Here is a 17,656-nt window from a genome sequence, read left to right as displayed (position 1 = left end):
GGAGAAATAGATAGCACTGGAGTAGGGAATAATAAGTTAATAGGTGGGGTCAGAATAAAAAAGACAGTAAGACTCTAAATCAAGATTACTAAATATGTGAATGCACAGAGTGTGATAAATAAGGCTGGTGAGTTACAGGCGGAGATTTCCATATGGGAATATGATGTTGGGCCTATAACAGTGACCTTATAATGGGGGTCTTTATCCAAATATAGACTGGGATTCTAATAGTGTAGACAGCAAAGAGGGGCATGAGATCCTAGAGTGTGTTCAGGAAAATTTTCTCGAGCAGTATGTTTCCAGTCCAACAAGAAAGGAGGCACTATTAGGCCTGGTTCTTGGAAATGAGGTGAACCAAGATCATCAAGTGCCAGTAGGGGAACATTTAAGGGACAGCAATCATTGTATCGTACGTTTTAGGCTGACTATGGAAAAGGAACAGCCCCAGTAAGAAAAATTAACCGGGGAAAGCCAATTTCAATGGAGTAAGAACGATCTGGGCCAAATAAACCACTCAAAAGGTTGAAAGGAAAAGCGATAGCTGATCAATGGGCTTCTTTCAAACAAGAGGTGACATAGGCACAAGGTAGATTCTCTCGAAAGGGAAAGTTAGGGCAAAAATAATCCAGAGCTCCCTGGATGACAAAGGAAATAGAAATCAAGATAAAGAAGAAAAGTGTGCTTATGATAGGTGTCAGGTAGAAAACACAAATGAAAACCAAGCTGAATACAGAAGGTTCAGAGGAAAGGTGAAGAAACAAATAAGAGAAACAAAGGGGGAGTATGAAAAGAGACTGGCAGCCAGCATAAAAGGGAATCCCAAAATCTTCTAAAGGCACATTACTAGTAAAAGGAAGAGTAGGGCCGATTAGGGGCCAAAAAGGGAATTTACACATGGAGGCAGTGGGCATAGGTGAGGCACTGAATGAATACTTTGAATCTATCTTTACAAAGGAAAATCATGCTGCCCAGGCCATAGTAAAAGATGAGGTAATTCAGATACTAGACAGATTTAAAACTGAAAAGGAGAAGATATTGTATAGGTTATCTATATTGAAAGTTGATAAGGCACCAGGACCAGAGGAAAGGCATCCAAGGATTCTGAGGGAAGTCAGAGTGGAAATTGCAAAGGTGCTGGTCACAATTTTTCAGTCTTCTTAGGCTCAGGGGTGGTCCCAGAGGACAGGGAAATTGCAAATGTTACACGCTTGTTCAAAAAAGGATGAAACAATAAGCACAGCAACTACAGGCTAGTCAGTCTAACCTCAGTGGTGGGAAAACTTCTAGAAACAGTAAATCAGGACAAAATTAAGGGACACAGACAAGTTGGTGGAATGGGCAGATAGCTAGCTGATGAAATTCAATGCAGAGAAGTGTGAGGTAATTCATTTTGGTGGCAAGAACATGGAGAGACAATATAAACTAAATGGTATAACTCTAAAGGGGGTGCAGGAGCAGAGGTATCTAGGTGTATGTGTGTGTAAATCATTAAAAGGTGGCAGCTCAGGTTGAGAGCAGTTAATAAAGCAAACAGCATCCTAGGCTTTATTAATCAGGGCATAGAGCAAGAAAGTTATGTTGAATTTGTATAAATCACTAGTTTGGCCTCAGCTTTTATTTTATTCATTCATAGGATATGGGCATAGCTGGCTAGGCCAGTATTTATTGCCCATCCCTAATTGCCCTTGAGAAGGTGGTGGTGAGCTGCCTTCTTGAACCCTGTATTGTTAGGGAGGGAGTTTCAGGATTTTGACCCAGCAACAGTGAAGGAAAGGCGGTATATTTCCAAGTCAGATAGTGAGTGGCTTGGAAGGGAACTTCCATGTGTCTGCTGCCCTTGTCCTTCTAGATGGTAGCAGTCGTGTGCTAAGGAGCCTTGGTGAATTCCTGCAATGCATCTTGTAGATGGTACACACTGCTGCCACCGTGCGTCAGTGGTGGAGGGAGTGAATGTTTGCGGATGGGGTGCCAAACAAGCGGGCTGCTTTTTCCTGGATAATGTCAAGCTTCTTGAGTGTTGTCGGAGCTATATTCATCCAGGAAAATGGAGAGTATTCCATTACACTCCTGACCTGTGTCTTGTACTTGGTGGACAGTCTTTGTGGAGTCAGGAGGCGAGTTACTCACCACAGGATTCCTAGCCTCTGACCTACAGTATTGCGTCCAGTTCTGGGTGCTACTTAGAAAAGATGTGAAGGCACTGAAAGAGTGTTGAAAAGATTCAGGAGAATTGTTCCAGGGATGAGTAACTTCAGTTATGAACATAGGTTGGAGAATTTGGAGAAGGCTGAGAGGAGATTTGAAAGAGGCATCAAAATCATAAGGTATCTGGTCAGAGTAGATAGGGAACTGTTCCCACTCGTGAAAGGATCAGGAACGAGAGAGCACAGATTTAAAGTAATTAGTAAAAGAAGCAAAAATGTGATATGAGGAGAAACTTTTTTTTTTTAAACACAGCACGTGGTTAGGGTTTGGAATGCACTTCCTGATAGTGTGGTGGAGGCAGGTTCAATTGAACTTTCAAGAGAGAATTAGACTGTTATCTGAAAAGGAAGAATGTGCAAAGGAGAGAAAGCTGGGTATGATACTAGGTGAGTTGCTCATTTGGAGAGCTGGTGTGGACACGATGGGCCAAATGGCCTCCTTCTGTGCTGTAACAATTCTGTGATTCTGCGATATTAATTTGCAGATCAAGTGCTCATTATGTAGAAGTAGGTCTGAGCATCTCACGACTAGAAACACACCGAATCGATTTGCTCAATTTATCAATGCCTTTCCTGGACCTGTCACAATTTTTGGGTTTTGGCACTAGACATCCTTTCACGTCAAGGTCACACCCACAAGGGAAATGCATGACCCCTTTAATCTGAAGTGCACCCTTTTCTGCACCATTCCTAGTCAAACTAGTGACCCAGGTATCCCTTTTCTGTACACCGGCCACCAAAACATTTTTTCTTGCAAATATGCTGGCTGTGGCAGAAGGCCACAAAGTTGAACATAGATGCTTTATTTGCACTGCTTTCAATGGCTGCTTTCTGGATTTTTGAAAATTCAAGACTTGATCACTAGATGCCCTACCTCTTGCCAGGAACAGTGAAAATCTTATAACAATTGTACTCAATGCCAATGGGCAATCACAACAGTGGGGTATGAAAAAAATTATGTCAGCACATCTAATTCCAAAACAATGGTCAAACTCTGCATTTCAAATTCTGCATAAAAAGAGCCAAGTTCGAGACAGTGACTGTCTAAAAGATAATCTTCTGAACCGTCCAGTCAATAAAATTGTGGTTAACTAAAAATACCAAACAAACAAATTGAACGTCACACTTTAATCGTGTCCAATTACAACTTAGCAATTTTAAAAAGCGCCACAGAGGTTGATCAAACAAAATAATGCCTGTTTGCACAAGTTAAATTACAAGAGTAAAACAAAACAAAGATGTACTTCCCCAAAGGGATGGAAGGGAAAATAAATTTTTTAAAAATCAGAAATGGAGTCACCTCAGACTGCTCTCTCACACACTGCCTAATGATCAGCCAAAGAGAAGCACTTCCAGAACCTGGGAAGAGGGTCATGGAGTTCAAGGTAGGGTGCATGATTGAGTATACCCCAAAAAGAGAGGAGGATTTAGAAACCACATTATAAATATGACAAAACGTCCTTGGCTGTGGGGAATACAACTTCAAATACATTTTCAACTGCTCTGAAGAATAGCTCTAAACTGTTAATAAGCAAACAGAGCATTCCAAAAAAAGTAGCTTTTACCACAGCGCATCACACTACTTGTTTCAAGCACAGTACACTCCAGTACTTGATTGTAAAAGCACATTTGCACAAACATGCAGTTTTTAAGTAAAGGAAAATGACACTCTTTGCAAAATTCCAACCAGGTCAATGACTGAACTATCACAATCCTAAAGCACTCCTCAAATAGATTGCAGGTTCTCTCAAGATGATAGAGCTCTTTAGAAAGAGATCTGTTGCTGCAAAGCTTCAATTGTATTGAAAGGATATATTTGAAAGGTCTGTACCAATTGCTGTGGGAAGATTTTTAATTGACTATGTCTGGAGACATAAGTTACTACAAAATACAATGAACAAGTACAAAAAGAAAGAACTTGGATTTATATAGGGCCTTATTGCATTCTCAGGACGTTTCACAGTGCTTTACAAGCTGTGAATTACTTTTGAAATGCAGCCAATTTGCACACAGCAAAATTGTAAATGAATAAATCAGATCTTTCTGTTTTGGTTAGCGTTGATTGAGGGAGGAAAATTGGTACACAAAGAAATAACTTTCCCTCACACAGTGACACCAGATCCTTTACATCTACCTCAGCAGACAGAGTGTGGTTTGGTTTACTATTTTAACTGAAAGACAGCCTCTCTGACAACACTAACAACCTTAAGAAGGCAGTGATGAACGAAAACATCAACCTGGAATTGTGCTGTAGACCTTGACTCCAGTATATCCTCTATAATGATGCAGAGAGTGTGACAAATGCAAAAGTTGTAAGATTGTTATGTTTTAAACTGTCTTTGTAATTTAAGGTAAAACAGAATACCCTGGAAAGTTGGTTGGAAAGAGGTTGCATAACTTTGCCCAACAACAGACCAGGTAGCTTGGTTACCATAGGGGCAGGTTGGGATTTGCTGAGCAAGGTGCAAAGTTCTCACATCTGAAGCAAAGGCAAGAGCAGCTGGGTAGGTTTTGTAGCTCCGAGATTTCGGTCAGAAAAAGGGGGGGGGGGGGGGGGGGGCGGAGTCGCTCTCACAGAGAGACAAAAGACTTCAGTTAGTGTGTGGTCAGCAGAGAGGAGTTTGTCCTTTCTGTGGGCTACCAGATAGAATGTGGGGGGGTGGAAAACAGGGTTTGTTACAGTAAAAATTTTAAATCTTGAAATCTTGTGGTGAGATCTTTTCAGTTGGTCACTGGAGATTCAACATCTTTTGAAAAGTTCAGTGTCTACAAGGATCTTAACAAAATCTCGTGAAAGATAGTCTGTGATTGGGTGTAAAGCTGCTGCTGGCACATGTCAGCACTGTCAAGCCCCAACACCAAGTGATAATTCATACCCAATGAATCATAACATTGCTTGGAAAGAAATAGAGGGCAGAAAACAGCGTCATATCTTAACCTTGACACAAAGGAAGCATGCCACACAAATATTAGAATCTTTTTTCAAGCCAAGCTATAGCAAATGAAAGATCATTAGCGTGGCAAGGAAAGTTAAGGAAATTCAAATCATATCCAGACCAGACATAAAATCTCTACAATGTACTGAGTAAAGTGTACAGCACTAACTGTGCCTTCAGAGAATTGAAATAGTCAGTGACAAGGCTGAAATCACAGAGATGGCACAAACATTTTGATGAACTACTGACTTAGGCATCTATCATTACATCAAAGTGGGTAATCGTGTTACACTCCGGCCAACCAGAATGGTAAAGCTCCAAACTAGATGGGATCATTGAAGTGATTCACAAGTGTAGTTACAAGGCTCTAACTGACAAGCTACGAAGACTCCAAAATCACCTATGGAAATGGCAGCATTTCACAAGATCTAAAAGTTCCAATGGCTGTTGCCAATACTGGGAAAGTCTTCACTAAAAAGTGACTCACTCTTCCCAGCAGGACAATGTAGCTTCAGGACAAAGCAAAGCACCAATCACATGATTTTCATCATTTAGCAGGTTTGAATAATGTTCAAAGCTTTAGAAAGACTCATGCACAGTCTCCAAGGAAAAACCTTTTGACGCTATCATGCAGTGAAGTCTCTGGAAACAACTGGTCACGTTGACTTTGGTGACAAACTCAAAATTGGCTAGATGACATGGGTAAATTGAACATAGTAATCTTGTATTCACTAATCGCAAAGGACCTGCACATGAGCAGACACCAGTGGTACACACCGCCTAGTAACTCCTTCGCCTTGAGTCAGCAAGTTGTGGGTTCAAGTTCCTCTTTAGGAACTGAGTACAAAAATCAAGGCTGACACTCCAGTGGAGTACTGAGGGAGCGCTGGATTGTCAGAGGTGCTGCCTTTTGGATGAAACAATAAACCGAGGCCCTGCCTGCTCTCTCAGGTAGATGTAAAAGATCCCAAAATACCGAGTTATTGCTGGTATCCTGCCCAATACTTATCCCGCAATCAAAAGATTACAAAAACAGATTATCTGATCATTATCATGTTGCTGTTCATGGGCGCCTGCTATGCATAAACTGGCTGCTTCATTTCCTACCTTAAATAAGTGACTCCACTTAAATTGCACTTAACTGGCTATAAAGTGCTTTGGGACATCCTGGGGTCCTAAAAGGAGCTATATAATTGCAAGTGCTGTGCTTCAATACAGAGGCAAAAGACCAGTTCTATGAGGAGCTTGACACTGCTATCAGCAGAATCCTTAAGTCAGTACATCTTTAACTACTGAAGGATTTCAATACAAGAGTGAGTACAGACCTTGAGGCATGGTCCTCCTGCCTCGGACATCATGATCTGGGAAAGATAAATGGTAACAGAGACTATTTGAGCTTTGATGCTACCACAAACTTTTTGTAACTAACCATGCCACAAGGAGGCCCTGGAGACATCCAAGCTCAGGGCAATGCTACCAGTTGGAACCGATCATCACCAGGTGTGGCTCTCTGAGCAGCATTCTTAACACACACAGCTACCACAGCACTGACTGTGATAAAGATCACTCCCTGGTGTGCACTAGATGAGGACGCAACCCTTGGAGCTTTTTCATAGAAAGCAGAAATGCCATCCTCGTATCAACATCAGCAATACTGCCTAGCCAGATAAAAACCAACAGTTCCACAACTCTATTTTGCCATGCACTCTCTGGCATTCCCACACAGAGTGCAGACACGAAATGGAACATACATCTAGACACCATCTACAATACCGCACTCTCAGTATATGGCAGGCAAGAGTGTAAATGGTTCTGATGAAAGTTCATCAATCTGAAACACTAACTCTGTTTTTCTCCACAGATGCTGCCTGACCTGCTGAGTTTTCCAACATTTTTTGTTCTTATTTCAGATTTTCAGCAACTGCAATATTTTGCTTTTGGAAAAAAGCTGACTGGTTCAAGGCAAACGTCACTGTGATAGAACCGGTCATTGAAGCCAAGCGGTCCACTCTCATTAATTACATGAAGATTTTGAGTGGCTCTTAATGCAAAGTCCAAAGTCGAACAGACTGCTCAACAGTGCACCAAAAACTACTGGTTACAACTCTGCCAGAATATCCAGATGCCCTTTGGCATGGAAATGTCCTTCATGCATGAAGGAATCAGAAAGGTCCATCAGCAAAGAAAAGGGCTTCACTGAAAACATAGGTAGGGGAGGTCCTCACCAACCGCAATAAACAGTTGAAGAGAAGGGCAGAACACTACCTTAAGTTGTACACTAGGAAGAACATTGTTACCAAGTAAGCTCTAGACAGCACAAAAAGCCTTCCTGTCATAGCAGAGCTGGATATCAAACCCACAGTGGAAAGCTTAACAGAGCTATTGACTCCTACACAAAGCTCCAGGTGCTGATGCTATACCACCTGAACTCATCAATCACAGGAAGCAGGCACTCCTGCAGCATCTGCACAAACTTCTCCGTCTCTGCTCGAGGGGGAAAATCAATGCCCCAGGAGATGCGTGATTCAAAGATTGCAACCTTGTACAAGGACAAGGGCACCACAGTGACTGCAACAACTATCGAGGCATCACCCTGCTGAGCATCATCAGAGATATATTTGCCCATGTCATCCCTGTCAGACTGCAGATCCTGGCTGAACGCATTTACCCCAGATCCCAGTGTGGTTTCAGAACCAGAGGGTCTACAACTGATGATATTTTCAGTCCTGCAGCTGCAAAGGAAGTGCTGTGAACAAAGAGGAACACTGTATATTCCCTTCATCAATCTTACCATGGCATTCGATCACGTCGCAGAGGCAGTCCATTTGAGCTGCTTGAGAAAAATTGGCTGCCAACCAAGTTGCTCAATGTGGTCTCCACTTTCCATAAAAACATGATGGATTAGGTCATCTATGACAGTGCAACATGGGAACCCTTTGAGGTCTGCAGTGGGGTTAAACAGGGTTGTGCTCTGGCACCGACACTCTTTGGCATATTCTTCTCTTTGCTATATTCTTCTCTTTGCTGCTGTCATATGCCTTCAGGCCATCTACAGAGGCTGTCTACTTAATATTCAGAACTGAGGGAAAGTTGTTCAGCCTTGTTCGTCCAAGATCCAAGACAAAGGTGTGCCAAGACCTCGTTGAAGATTTGCTCTGCGCTGACGATGTCGCACTAGTATTCCATACTGAGGAACACTGTCAGCAGCAAATGGACAGACTCTCTCACAACTGTAAAGAGTTTGGTTTTACCATCAGCATCAGGGAGACAAATGTCATGGTTCAGGATATTGCCATACCTCCATCTCTCAGCATTGATAACGTGATGCTGGAGGGTCTTGATAGTTTCACATATCTAGGAGCCACAATAACCAGCAATCCATCACTTAATGCTGAACTCATCACACACATCGCAAAAGCTGCAACTGCTATATGTCCAAGCTGAGTAAGAATGTGGAACAAAGACTGAGAACATGAAGCTGCCAGTCTACCAAACCTACGTCCTCAGCACACTCCTCTACAGTTGTGAGACCTGGACAACATATGCTTGCCCGGAGAAAAATATGAACAGTTTCCACATTCGCTGTCTCAGACGCATCCTTGGCATCTCTTGGCAGGACAAGGTCATCAACTCAGAGGTCCTGGAGCATGCTAATTTTATCAGCATGCACTCATTGCTAAGCTAACATCTGCTCTAGCTCAGCCACATTCATTGGATGGGTGACGGCTGTATACCCAAAGGCCTTTGGAACGATGAACTGTCCACTGGATCACGATCCCCTGGGAGTCCATACCTCCGCTGCAAGGACACTTGCGCAAGCGCGATATGAAAATGGCAGACATTGACACTGACAACTGGGAGTCAGTCACTGATGGCTGTGACCTCTGAAGGCTGGCTGTCTGGAGGGGCATTGGAAGAGATGAGAGAAAACAAAAAGCTCCACTGGCTAAGAAGAGGACCCAGAGAAAACAGATGCCGGTAAATCATGCACCTTCTCAGCCCACTGTCTTTTTCACGAACAAAGAGATGGCCATGCCAGAGTGAGACTCCTGAGCCACACCAGGCGATACTTAACACAGAGTTGAACACCGCAGCACAAACCATCGTCTGACAAGACAGAGGGCTGCCACCAAACCAAAATTCTTTTTTTTTTAAAAAATATATAGAAATACCTCAAATTTACAGCACAAAAACAAGCCATTTGTCATACTAATTTATGCCAATGTTTATATTCCTCATGAGCCTCCTCCCACCGTACTTCACCTAGCCCTATCAGCATGCTCTCCCATTCATTTCTTGCTCATGTACTTAACTAGCGAAGATGGACGGACCGCCAAACAAACATTAGTCGTGTTCGTCTTGAAGTCAGCTCCCACAAGCATTCAAGCGAAACTCCTGCAAAATCAACTATGCTGGACTGGACACTATGTCCAGATGGCCAAAAAGCATCTCCCTCACCAGTTCTTGTGTTGTCAATGTTCAAATAGCCCGTACTCCAAGGAAAGACAAAGAAAATGCTTCAAAGACATTCTGAAGCTCTAAAACAAAAACAAAAACACCTGGAAAAACTCAGCAGGTCTGATAGCATCTGTGGAGAGGAACACAATTAACATTTCAAGTCCGTATGACTCTCATACGGACTCGAAACGTTAACTGTGTTCCTCTCCACAGATGCTGTCAAACCTGCTGAGTTTTTCCAGGTATTTTTGTTTTGGATTTCCAGCATCCGCAGTTTTTTGCTTTACACTCTGAAGCTCTCCTTGAAGTGCAGCAGCATTAACATTAACAACTGGGAGCTGCTTGCTTGTCTGTCAAGCTGCATCATGCCTTGGTCCAGTCGCCTTAACGATGAGGCAGAGCGGCAGCAAAGAAAGAAATAGATCCGGTATTTCGAATCCCACTACCTTGTGGGACGTTCTGCCCCACATGCTCAAAGATCTGCTGGTTGAGAACTGGCCTGTTCAGTCACATGAAGACCCACGGCAGAACCTGGCCACCCTGAGTAGGCGTCATACTAGAATTGAGGGACAGCCGTTGATAACTTAACTATCTGTAGAAACTATATTTAACACAAGAAAAGATCTTGCATTTATTATAGTACCTCTCACAACCTCCAGAGATCCATAAGTGTTTTACAGCCAATGAACTAATTTTAAAATGTTAAAAACAAAAAGCTAAAAGCTACTGCGGATGCTGGAAATCCAAAACAAAACAAAAACAGAATTACCTGGAAAAACTCAGCAAGTCTGGCAGCATCGGCGGAGAAGAAATCAGTTAACGTTTCGAGCCTTCATGGCCCTTCGGCAGAACTGCAGCATAGTTTCAACAAGGGAGAAATATAAATTGGTTTAAGGTGGGTGGGGGGGGGGCGGGAAGAGACACATTGAGGGTGTGGTGTGAGCAGATAATCAAAAGATGTCACAGACAAAAGGGTCAAAGAGGTGTTGAAGGTGGTGGTCTTTGTCTGAGAAAAGTGCTAATTAAGAATGGAAAACAGGATATTCAAAGTACAGCTCTAGTGGGGGTGGGGTGGAAAGACTAAAGGTTTTAGTTTTAGATTTAAAAATAATGGAAATAGGTGGGGAAAGAAGAATCTATATAAATTATTGAAAAAAAAGCGGGTGGGGGGGGGGGAAAAGAAACGTGGTGGGGATGGGGGGAGGGGGAGTTTAAGATCTAAAGTTGTTGAATTCAATATTCAGCCCAGAAGGCTGTAAAGTGCCTAGTCGGAAGATGAGGTGCTGTTCCTCCAGTTTGCGTTGGGCTTCACTGGAACAATGCAGCAAGCCAAGGACAGACATGTTGGCAAGAGAACAGGGTGGAGTGTTAAAATGGCAAGCGACAGGGAGGTTTGGGTCTTTCATTTCCCCTAACTTAGTCTACTGCATTCGTTGCTCCCAATGCGGTCTCCTCTACATTGGAGAGACCAAACGCAAACTGGGCGACCGTTTTGCGGAACACCTGCGGTCTGTCCGCAAGAAAGACCCAAACCTCCCTGTCGCTTGCCATTTTAACACTCCACCCTGTTCTCTTGCCAACATGTCTGTCCTTGGCTTGCTGCATTGTTCCAGTGAAGCCCAACGCAAACTGGAGGAACAGCACCTCATCTTCCGACTAGGCACTTTACAGCCCTCTGGGCTGAATATTGAATTCAACAACTTTAGATCTTAAACTCCCCCTCCCCCCATCCCCACCCCGTTTCTTTTCCCCCCCCACCCGCCTTTTTTTTCAATAATTTATATAGATTCTTCTTTCCCCACCTATTTCCATTATTTTTAAATCTAAAACTAAAACCTTTAGTCTTTCCACCCCACCCCCACTAGAGCTGTACTTTGAATATCCTGTTTTCCATTCTTAATTAGCACTTTTCTCAGACAAAGACCACCACCTTCAACACCTCTTTGACCCTTTTGTCTGTGACATCTTTTGATTATCTGCTCACACCACACCCTCAATGTGTCTCTTCCCGCCCCCCCCCCACCCACCTTAAACCAATTTATATTTCTCCCTTGTTGAAACTATGCTGCAGTTCTGCCGAAGGGCCATGAAGGCTCGAAACGTTAACTGATTTCTTCTCCGCCGATGCTGCCAGACTTGCTGAGTTTTTCCAGGTAATTCTGTTTTTGTTTTGTTTTGGATTTCCAGCATCTGCAGTAGCTTTTAGCTTTTTCTTTTTATCTTTGTGTTTGATTGACTGCCACCTCTCTTCAAAAAAATGCCCTCTTGGAAGAAGTATGGTTCTGTCCTCCGACAGGATTTCCGACTGTCTCTTCTGCCCTGCTCACCTTCATTGCTTTCCATTTCTCTCCTGGTGTTTGACAAGGTGTTTACTAAAACCCGCTTTCACAGCCATATCTCCTTTCTCAGTGACTGTCTCCGTCTCCGACTCACCCCACGTGGATTTCAACTGAAATTCCATCCCTCTTGTTTCGAACCCACCCAGGATTACAGGTATCTCCGGGACATAAAACGTTTCTCGGACTGCTGTTCCCGTCGCATTCTGAGATCCACACTCAGTGCCATGCGCCGCCATATGAACACACTCGACCTCTCCCTCCAGCAGCACCGCCGCACCCTTTTTCAAAGCTGCGCGTGCCCCCAGTTTCATTTTATTCTTCGCCTCATCCGTCGCCTCAACAAGAAACTTTTTCTCTTTCTCTCAAGTGCTAAGGAACGCAAGCTCCAACAACTCATCGACTCCAACACCCATCTGGGACCCTCCACCCCTGCTTGTCCCTCCGTCCTCACCCCATCTTCCAATCCCAGCCCCAGCCGCGCATTCACTATACCCCCTGACCTCCCCCTCTCCGATGCTGAACGTTCAGTGCTCAGCAAAGGACTTAGTTTCATACCCTTACGCCCTCATCTCAATGAATTTCGGGCTCGGCATGATGCTGAACTCTTCTTCCGCCGTCTTCGTCTCCGTGCTCACTTCTTTGGGCAGGAGTCCTCTCCCCGTTCAACGGATCCTTTTACCCACCTCCAATATTCTCCCTCCACTTGGACCCCTCCCTCTGGATTCTTACCTTCTCTTGATCTTTTCATTGAGAACTGTCGGCGTGACATTAGCCGTCTCAATTTCTCTGCTCCTCTCACCCATTCTAATCTGTCTCTCTCTGAACTCACTGCACTCCGTTCTCTCAGGTCCAACCCCAACATTGTCATCAAACCCGCTGACAAGGGTGGTACTGTTGTTGTCTGGCGCATTGACCTCTACCTCGCGGAGGCTGAGCGTCAACTCGCAGACGTTTCCTCCTACCTCTCCCTGGACCATGACCCCACCACAGAACATCAAGCCATTGTTTCCAGGACTGTCACTGACCTCATCTCCTCTGGAGATCTTCCTCCCACAGCTTCCAACTTGATAGTCGCCCAACCTCGGACGGCCCGCTTCTACCTCCTACCCAAAATCCACAAACAGAACTGTCCTGGCAGACCGATCGTGTCAGCCTGTTCCTGCCCCACGGAACTCATTTCTCGTTATCTTGACTCCCTTCTCTCTCCCCTTGTCCAGTCCCTTCCCACCTACATCCGTGATTCCTCTGACACCTTACGTCACATCAACAATTTCCAGTTCCCTGGCCCCAACCGCTTCCTCTTCACCATGGATGTCCAATCCCTCTACACCTCCATCCCCCACCAGGATGGTCTGAGGGCCCTTAGCTTCTTCCTTGAACAGAGGCCCCAACAATCCCCATCCACCACTACTCTCCTCCGTCTGGCTGAACTTGTTCTCACACTGAACAATTTCTCCTTTAACTCCTCTCACTTCCTCCAAATAAAAGGTGTGGCTATGGGTACCCGCATGGGCCCCAGCTATGCCTGTCTCTTTATGGGGTATGTGGAACATTCCTTGTTCCAGTCCTACTCCGGCCCCCTCCCACAACTCTTTCTCCGGTACATCGATGATTACTTCGGTGCTGCTTCATGCTCTCGTCGGGACCTGGAAAAATTTATTAATTTTGCTTCCAATCTCCACCCCTCCATCATCTTCACATGGTCCATCTCTGACACTTCTCTTCCCTTCCTTGACCTCTCTGTCTCAATTTCTGATGATAGACTGTCCACCAATATCCATTACAAGCCTACCGACTCCCACAGCTACCTCGACTACAGCTCCTCACACCCCGCTTCCTGTAAAGACTCCATCCCATTCTCTCAGTTCCTTTGCCTCCGTCGCATCTGTTCTGATGACGCTACCTTCAAAAACAGCTCCTCTGACATGTCCTCCTTCTTCCTTAACCGAGGTTTTCCATCCACGGTCGTTGACAGGGCCCTCAACCGTGTCCGGCCCATATCCCGCGCATCCTCCCTCACGCCTTCTCCTCCTTCCCAGAAACATGATAGGGTCCCCCTTGTCCTCACTTATCACCCCACCAGCCTCCGCATTCAAAGGATCATCCTCCGCCATTTCCGCCAACTCCAGCATGATGCCACCACCAAACACATCTTCCCTTCACCCCCCTTGACGGCATTCCGTAGGGATCGTTCCCTCCGGGACACCCTGGTCCACTCCTCCATCACCCCCTACTCCTCAACCCCCACTTATGGCACCTCCCCATGCCCACGCAGAAGATGCAACACCTGCCCCTTCACTTCCTCTCTCCTCACCGTCCAAGGGCCCAAACACTCCTTTCAAGTGCAAGCATTTCACTTGCATTTCCCCTAACTTAGTCTACTGCATTCGTTGCTCCCAATGCGGTCTCCTCTACATTGGAGAGACCAAACGCAAACTGGGCGACCGTTTTGCGGAACACCTGCGGTCTGTCCGCAAGAAAGACCCAAACCTCCCTGTCGCTTGCCATTTTAACACTCCACCCTGTTCTCTTGCCAACATGTCTGTCCTTGGCTTGCTGCATTGTTCCAGTGAAGCCCAACGCAAACTGGAGGAACAGCACCTCATCTTCCGACTAGGCACTTTACAGCCCTCTGGGCTGAATATTGAATTCAACAACTTTAGATCTTAAACTCCCCCTCCCCCCATCCCCACCACGTTTCTTTTCCCCCCCCACCCGCCTTTTTTTTCAATAATTTATATAGATTCTTCTTTCCCCACCTATTTCCATTATTTTTAAATCTAAAACTAAAACCTTTAGTCTTTCCACCCCACCCCCACTAGAGCTGTACTTTGAATATCCTGTTTTCCATTCTTAATTAGCACTTTTCTCAGACAAAGACCACCACCTTCAACACCTCTTTGACCCTTTTGTCTGTGACATCTTTTGATTATCTGCTCACACCACACCCTCAATGTGTCTCTTCCCCCCGCCCCCCCCCCCCCCACACCCCCACCTTAAACCAATTTATATTTCTCCCTTGTTGAAACTATGCTGCAGTTCTGCCGAAGGGCCATGAAGGCTCGAAATGTTAACTGATTTCTTCTCCGCCGATGCTGCCAGACTTGCTGAGTTTTTCCAGGTAATTCTGTTTTTGTTTAATTTTAAAATGTAGCTATTGTTGTAATAGTCAGAGGTAAATTTTAAGAAGCATCTTAAAGGAGGAGAAAGAGGTGGGGAAGGGGCTTAGAAAACCAACGGTGGAGTGAAGGAAAATCGGATCTATACAAGAGGCTGGAATTGGAGGAGTGCAGAGTTATGGTAGTGTTGTAGGGCTGGAGGAAGTTACAGAGAATGGAGGGATTTAAATACAAGGATTTAACTTGAGTCATCAATCTCCTTTCCAAACAGCTTCCTTTTTAACAGTAATTAAGTTTCCCAGCTCAGTTGATACCGTTTTTAAAAATCTGGAACTCCGCTATTCGGATACCAAAATCACAGGACAGCAGCTAGCCCAAAAATCAAGTGGCCTAACTGTGACACTTATTGCAAACCCATTTAAACACAAAGTTACTGAATCAAGGAGGACGTAATCCATTGAAAATTATCCTTAAAGCAAGGTGAATGAATCAGTGCGAACAAAGTTACACCTCCTCCCCCATCTCACAGCCTGGTGACATTAAACAAAAGTTTACAACATGAGCACTGCAGCCTCTGTCTGTCTATCCGTCTCTCCCCGCCCGCCCGCCCGCCCGCCCGAGTTAAAGCCGCCGCCTCACGGCCTTTCCCGTCCGCTTTGTCCACCCGGCACCGGCACCAACCGATTGGAGAGGGGAGGGGGAGCAGGGTCACCCAGCCTGATCAGACCCCGCCTAATAAACTTTAACCGCCTTCCTCACCTTTGAAGGAGCCCCGGCTTGTCAGCCACAGCTTGTGCTTTAACCAACGGGTCTCAGCATTTAAAAGGCTCGATAAACGGCCTAACGAAGCCAAGGGCGTCCTGGAGGCCGCCATCTTCCAGCCTTTCAACAAGCATCAACTTTATTAGCTGTTTGTGTGTGTGTGTGTGTGTGTGGGCGTGGTGAGAATGCGAAGGTGCTGCTGCTGGGTGGGCGTGGTGAGAATGCGAAGGTGCTGCTGCTGGGTGGGCGTGGTGAGAATGCGAAGGTGCTGCTGCTGGGTGGGCGTGGTGAGAATGCGAAGGTGCTGCTGCTGGGTGGGCGTGGTGAGAATGCGAAGGTGCTGCTGCTGGGTGGGCGTGGTGAGAATGCGAAGGTGCTGCTGCTGGGTGGGCGTGGTGAGAATGCGAAGGTGCTGCTGCTGGGTGGGCGTGGTGAGAATGCGAAGGTGATGGTGCTGTAGGCTGCTTGTCTATTGCCTTCATTGGAAAAATCTCAGCGCCAGACTCTCGGTCACAAAGTCTTGCAGCTGAGGGTTGAAAGAAAAATGGGGGGCGAATTTACAATTTTAATTTTTTAAACGATTAGTCCGACTTGCTTTCCCATTGACTTTGATTGCAATCAATAAGTATGGTCCAAGAAGGGCCTGCAGCCAAAACAAAAATTTGTCACTCCTCACTGCAGGTGCTGCCTGCATGTTAACACAATTTTCTGATTTTGTTTCAGATTTCCAACCATCTATGGTTGATGTATATGGTGCATATCCCCTTACAAGTGAGCAAGATTTGAGATCACTGATTTAGCCCATAAAGCTGTTGTGGGTCCCATACATTAAAATGGTGACCATGAAATTATCATCAAAGCTAAAAGCAAAAATCTGCGGATGCTGGAAATCCAAAACAAAAATACCTGGAAAAACTCAGCAGGCCTGACAGCATCTGCGGAGAGGAACACAGTTAACGTTTCGAGTCCGAATGACTCTTCATCAGAACTAAGGAAAAATAGAAAAATAAATAAATAAAATTTTCACCTCTTTTCTATTTTTCCTTAGTTCTGATGAAGAGTCATTCGGACTCGAAACGTTAACTGTATTCCTCTCCGCAGATGCTGTCAGGCCTGCTGAGTTTTTCCGGGTATTTTTGTTTTTGTTATGAAATTATCATCTATTGTTGTAAAAACCAATCTGATTTACTAATGTCCTTTAGGGAAGAAAATCTGCCACACTTAACTGGTCTGGCCTACATGTGACTCCAGATCCACAGCAATGTGGTTTACTCTAACGACCTTCTGCAATGACCTAGCAAGCCACTCAATTCAAGAGAAAGGATGGGCAACAGTTTTTTTTAGATTCTTTTTTATGGGGTGTGGGTGTTGCTGGCTAGGCCAGCATTTATTGCCTATCCCTAATTGCCCTTGAGAAGGAGGTGGTGAGCTGCCTTCTTGAACTGCTGCAGTCCCTGTGGTGTAGGTATACCCACAGTGCTGTTTGGGAGGGACTTCCAGGATTTTGACCCAGCGACAGTGAAGAACCAGCGATATATTTCCAAGTCAGGGTGGTGAGTGACTTGGAGGCTTTTCCAGTAACACCCACATTCCATAAAAGAATAAAGAAAAAAAACCTTTAAAAGAGGTTCTAGCAGGTTCTTAAAATACAGTCAAAATGGGAAGAAGACCATTATATTGCAAGATGATTCAAAAAAGTTAGGAACTGTGTTATGCACATGTATACTTATATCCAGAATGCCACACCACTCACTACTGCATTAACCTACCTAACTGACAATGTATCAGTAATAAGATGTAGGAGCACCATTCAATGAGATCGTGGCTGATCCAATAAT

The 17,656-nt window shown here is 44.9% G+C and overlaps 1 protein-coding gene across 3 annotated transcripts in view; it reads right to left on the bottom strand.

The window, feature by feature from the left end:
- The window catches only part of LOC144680956 (AFG1-like ATPase), a 168,036-nt gene extending 152,070 nt beyond the window's left edge, over positions 1–15,966 (bottom strand). For 2 of the 3 annotated variants that reach the window (XM_078542534.1, XM_078542535.1), the window contains exon 1: positions 15,816–15,966. In XM_078542534.1, the coding sequence (XP_078398660.1) occupies positions 15,816–15,930 (115 nt within the window). In that variant the 5' untranslated portion in view covers positions 15,931–15,966. The remainder of the gene's footprint in view (positions 1–15,815) is intronic. The other variant, XM_078542537.1, reaches the window with a different exon arrangement.
- Between the last annotated feature and the right edge of the window lie 1,690 nt (positions 15,967–17,656).

Source organism: Cetorhinus maximus, chromosome 5 (genome assembly GCF_964194155.1).
Source record: "Cetorhinus maximus chromosome 5, sCetMax3.hap1.1, whole genome shotgun sequence".
Classification (NCBI taxonomy): domain Eukaryota; kingdom Metazoa; phylum Chordata; class Chondrichthyes; order Lamniformes; family Cetorhinidae; genus Cetorhinus; species Cetorhinus maximus.
Note: the sequence above shows the minus strand (reverse complement) of the source record. Positions and strands in the feature narration are given on the sequence as shown.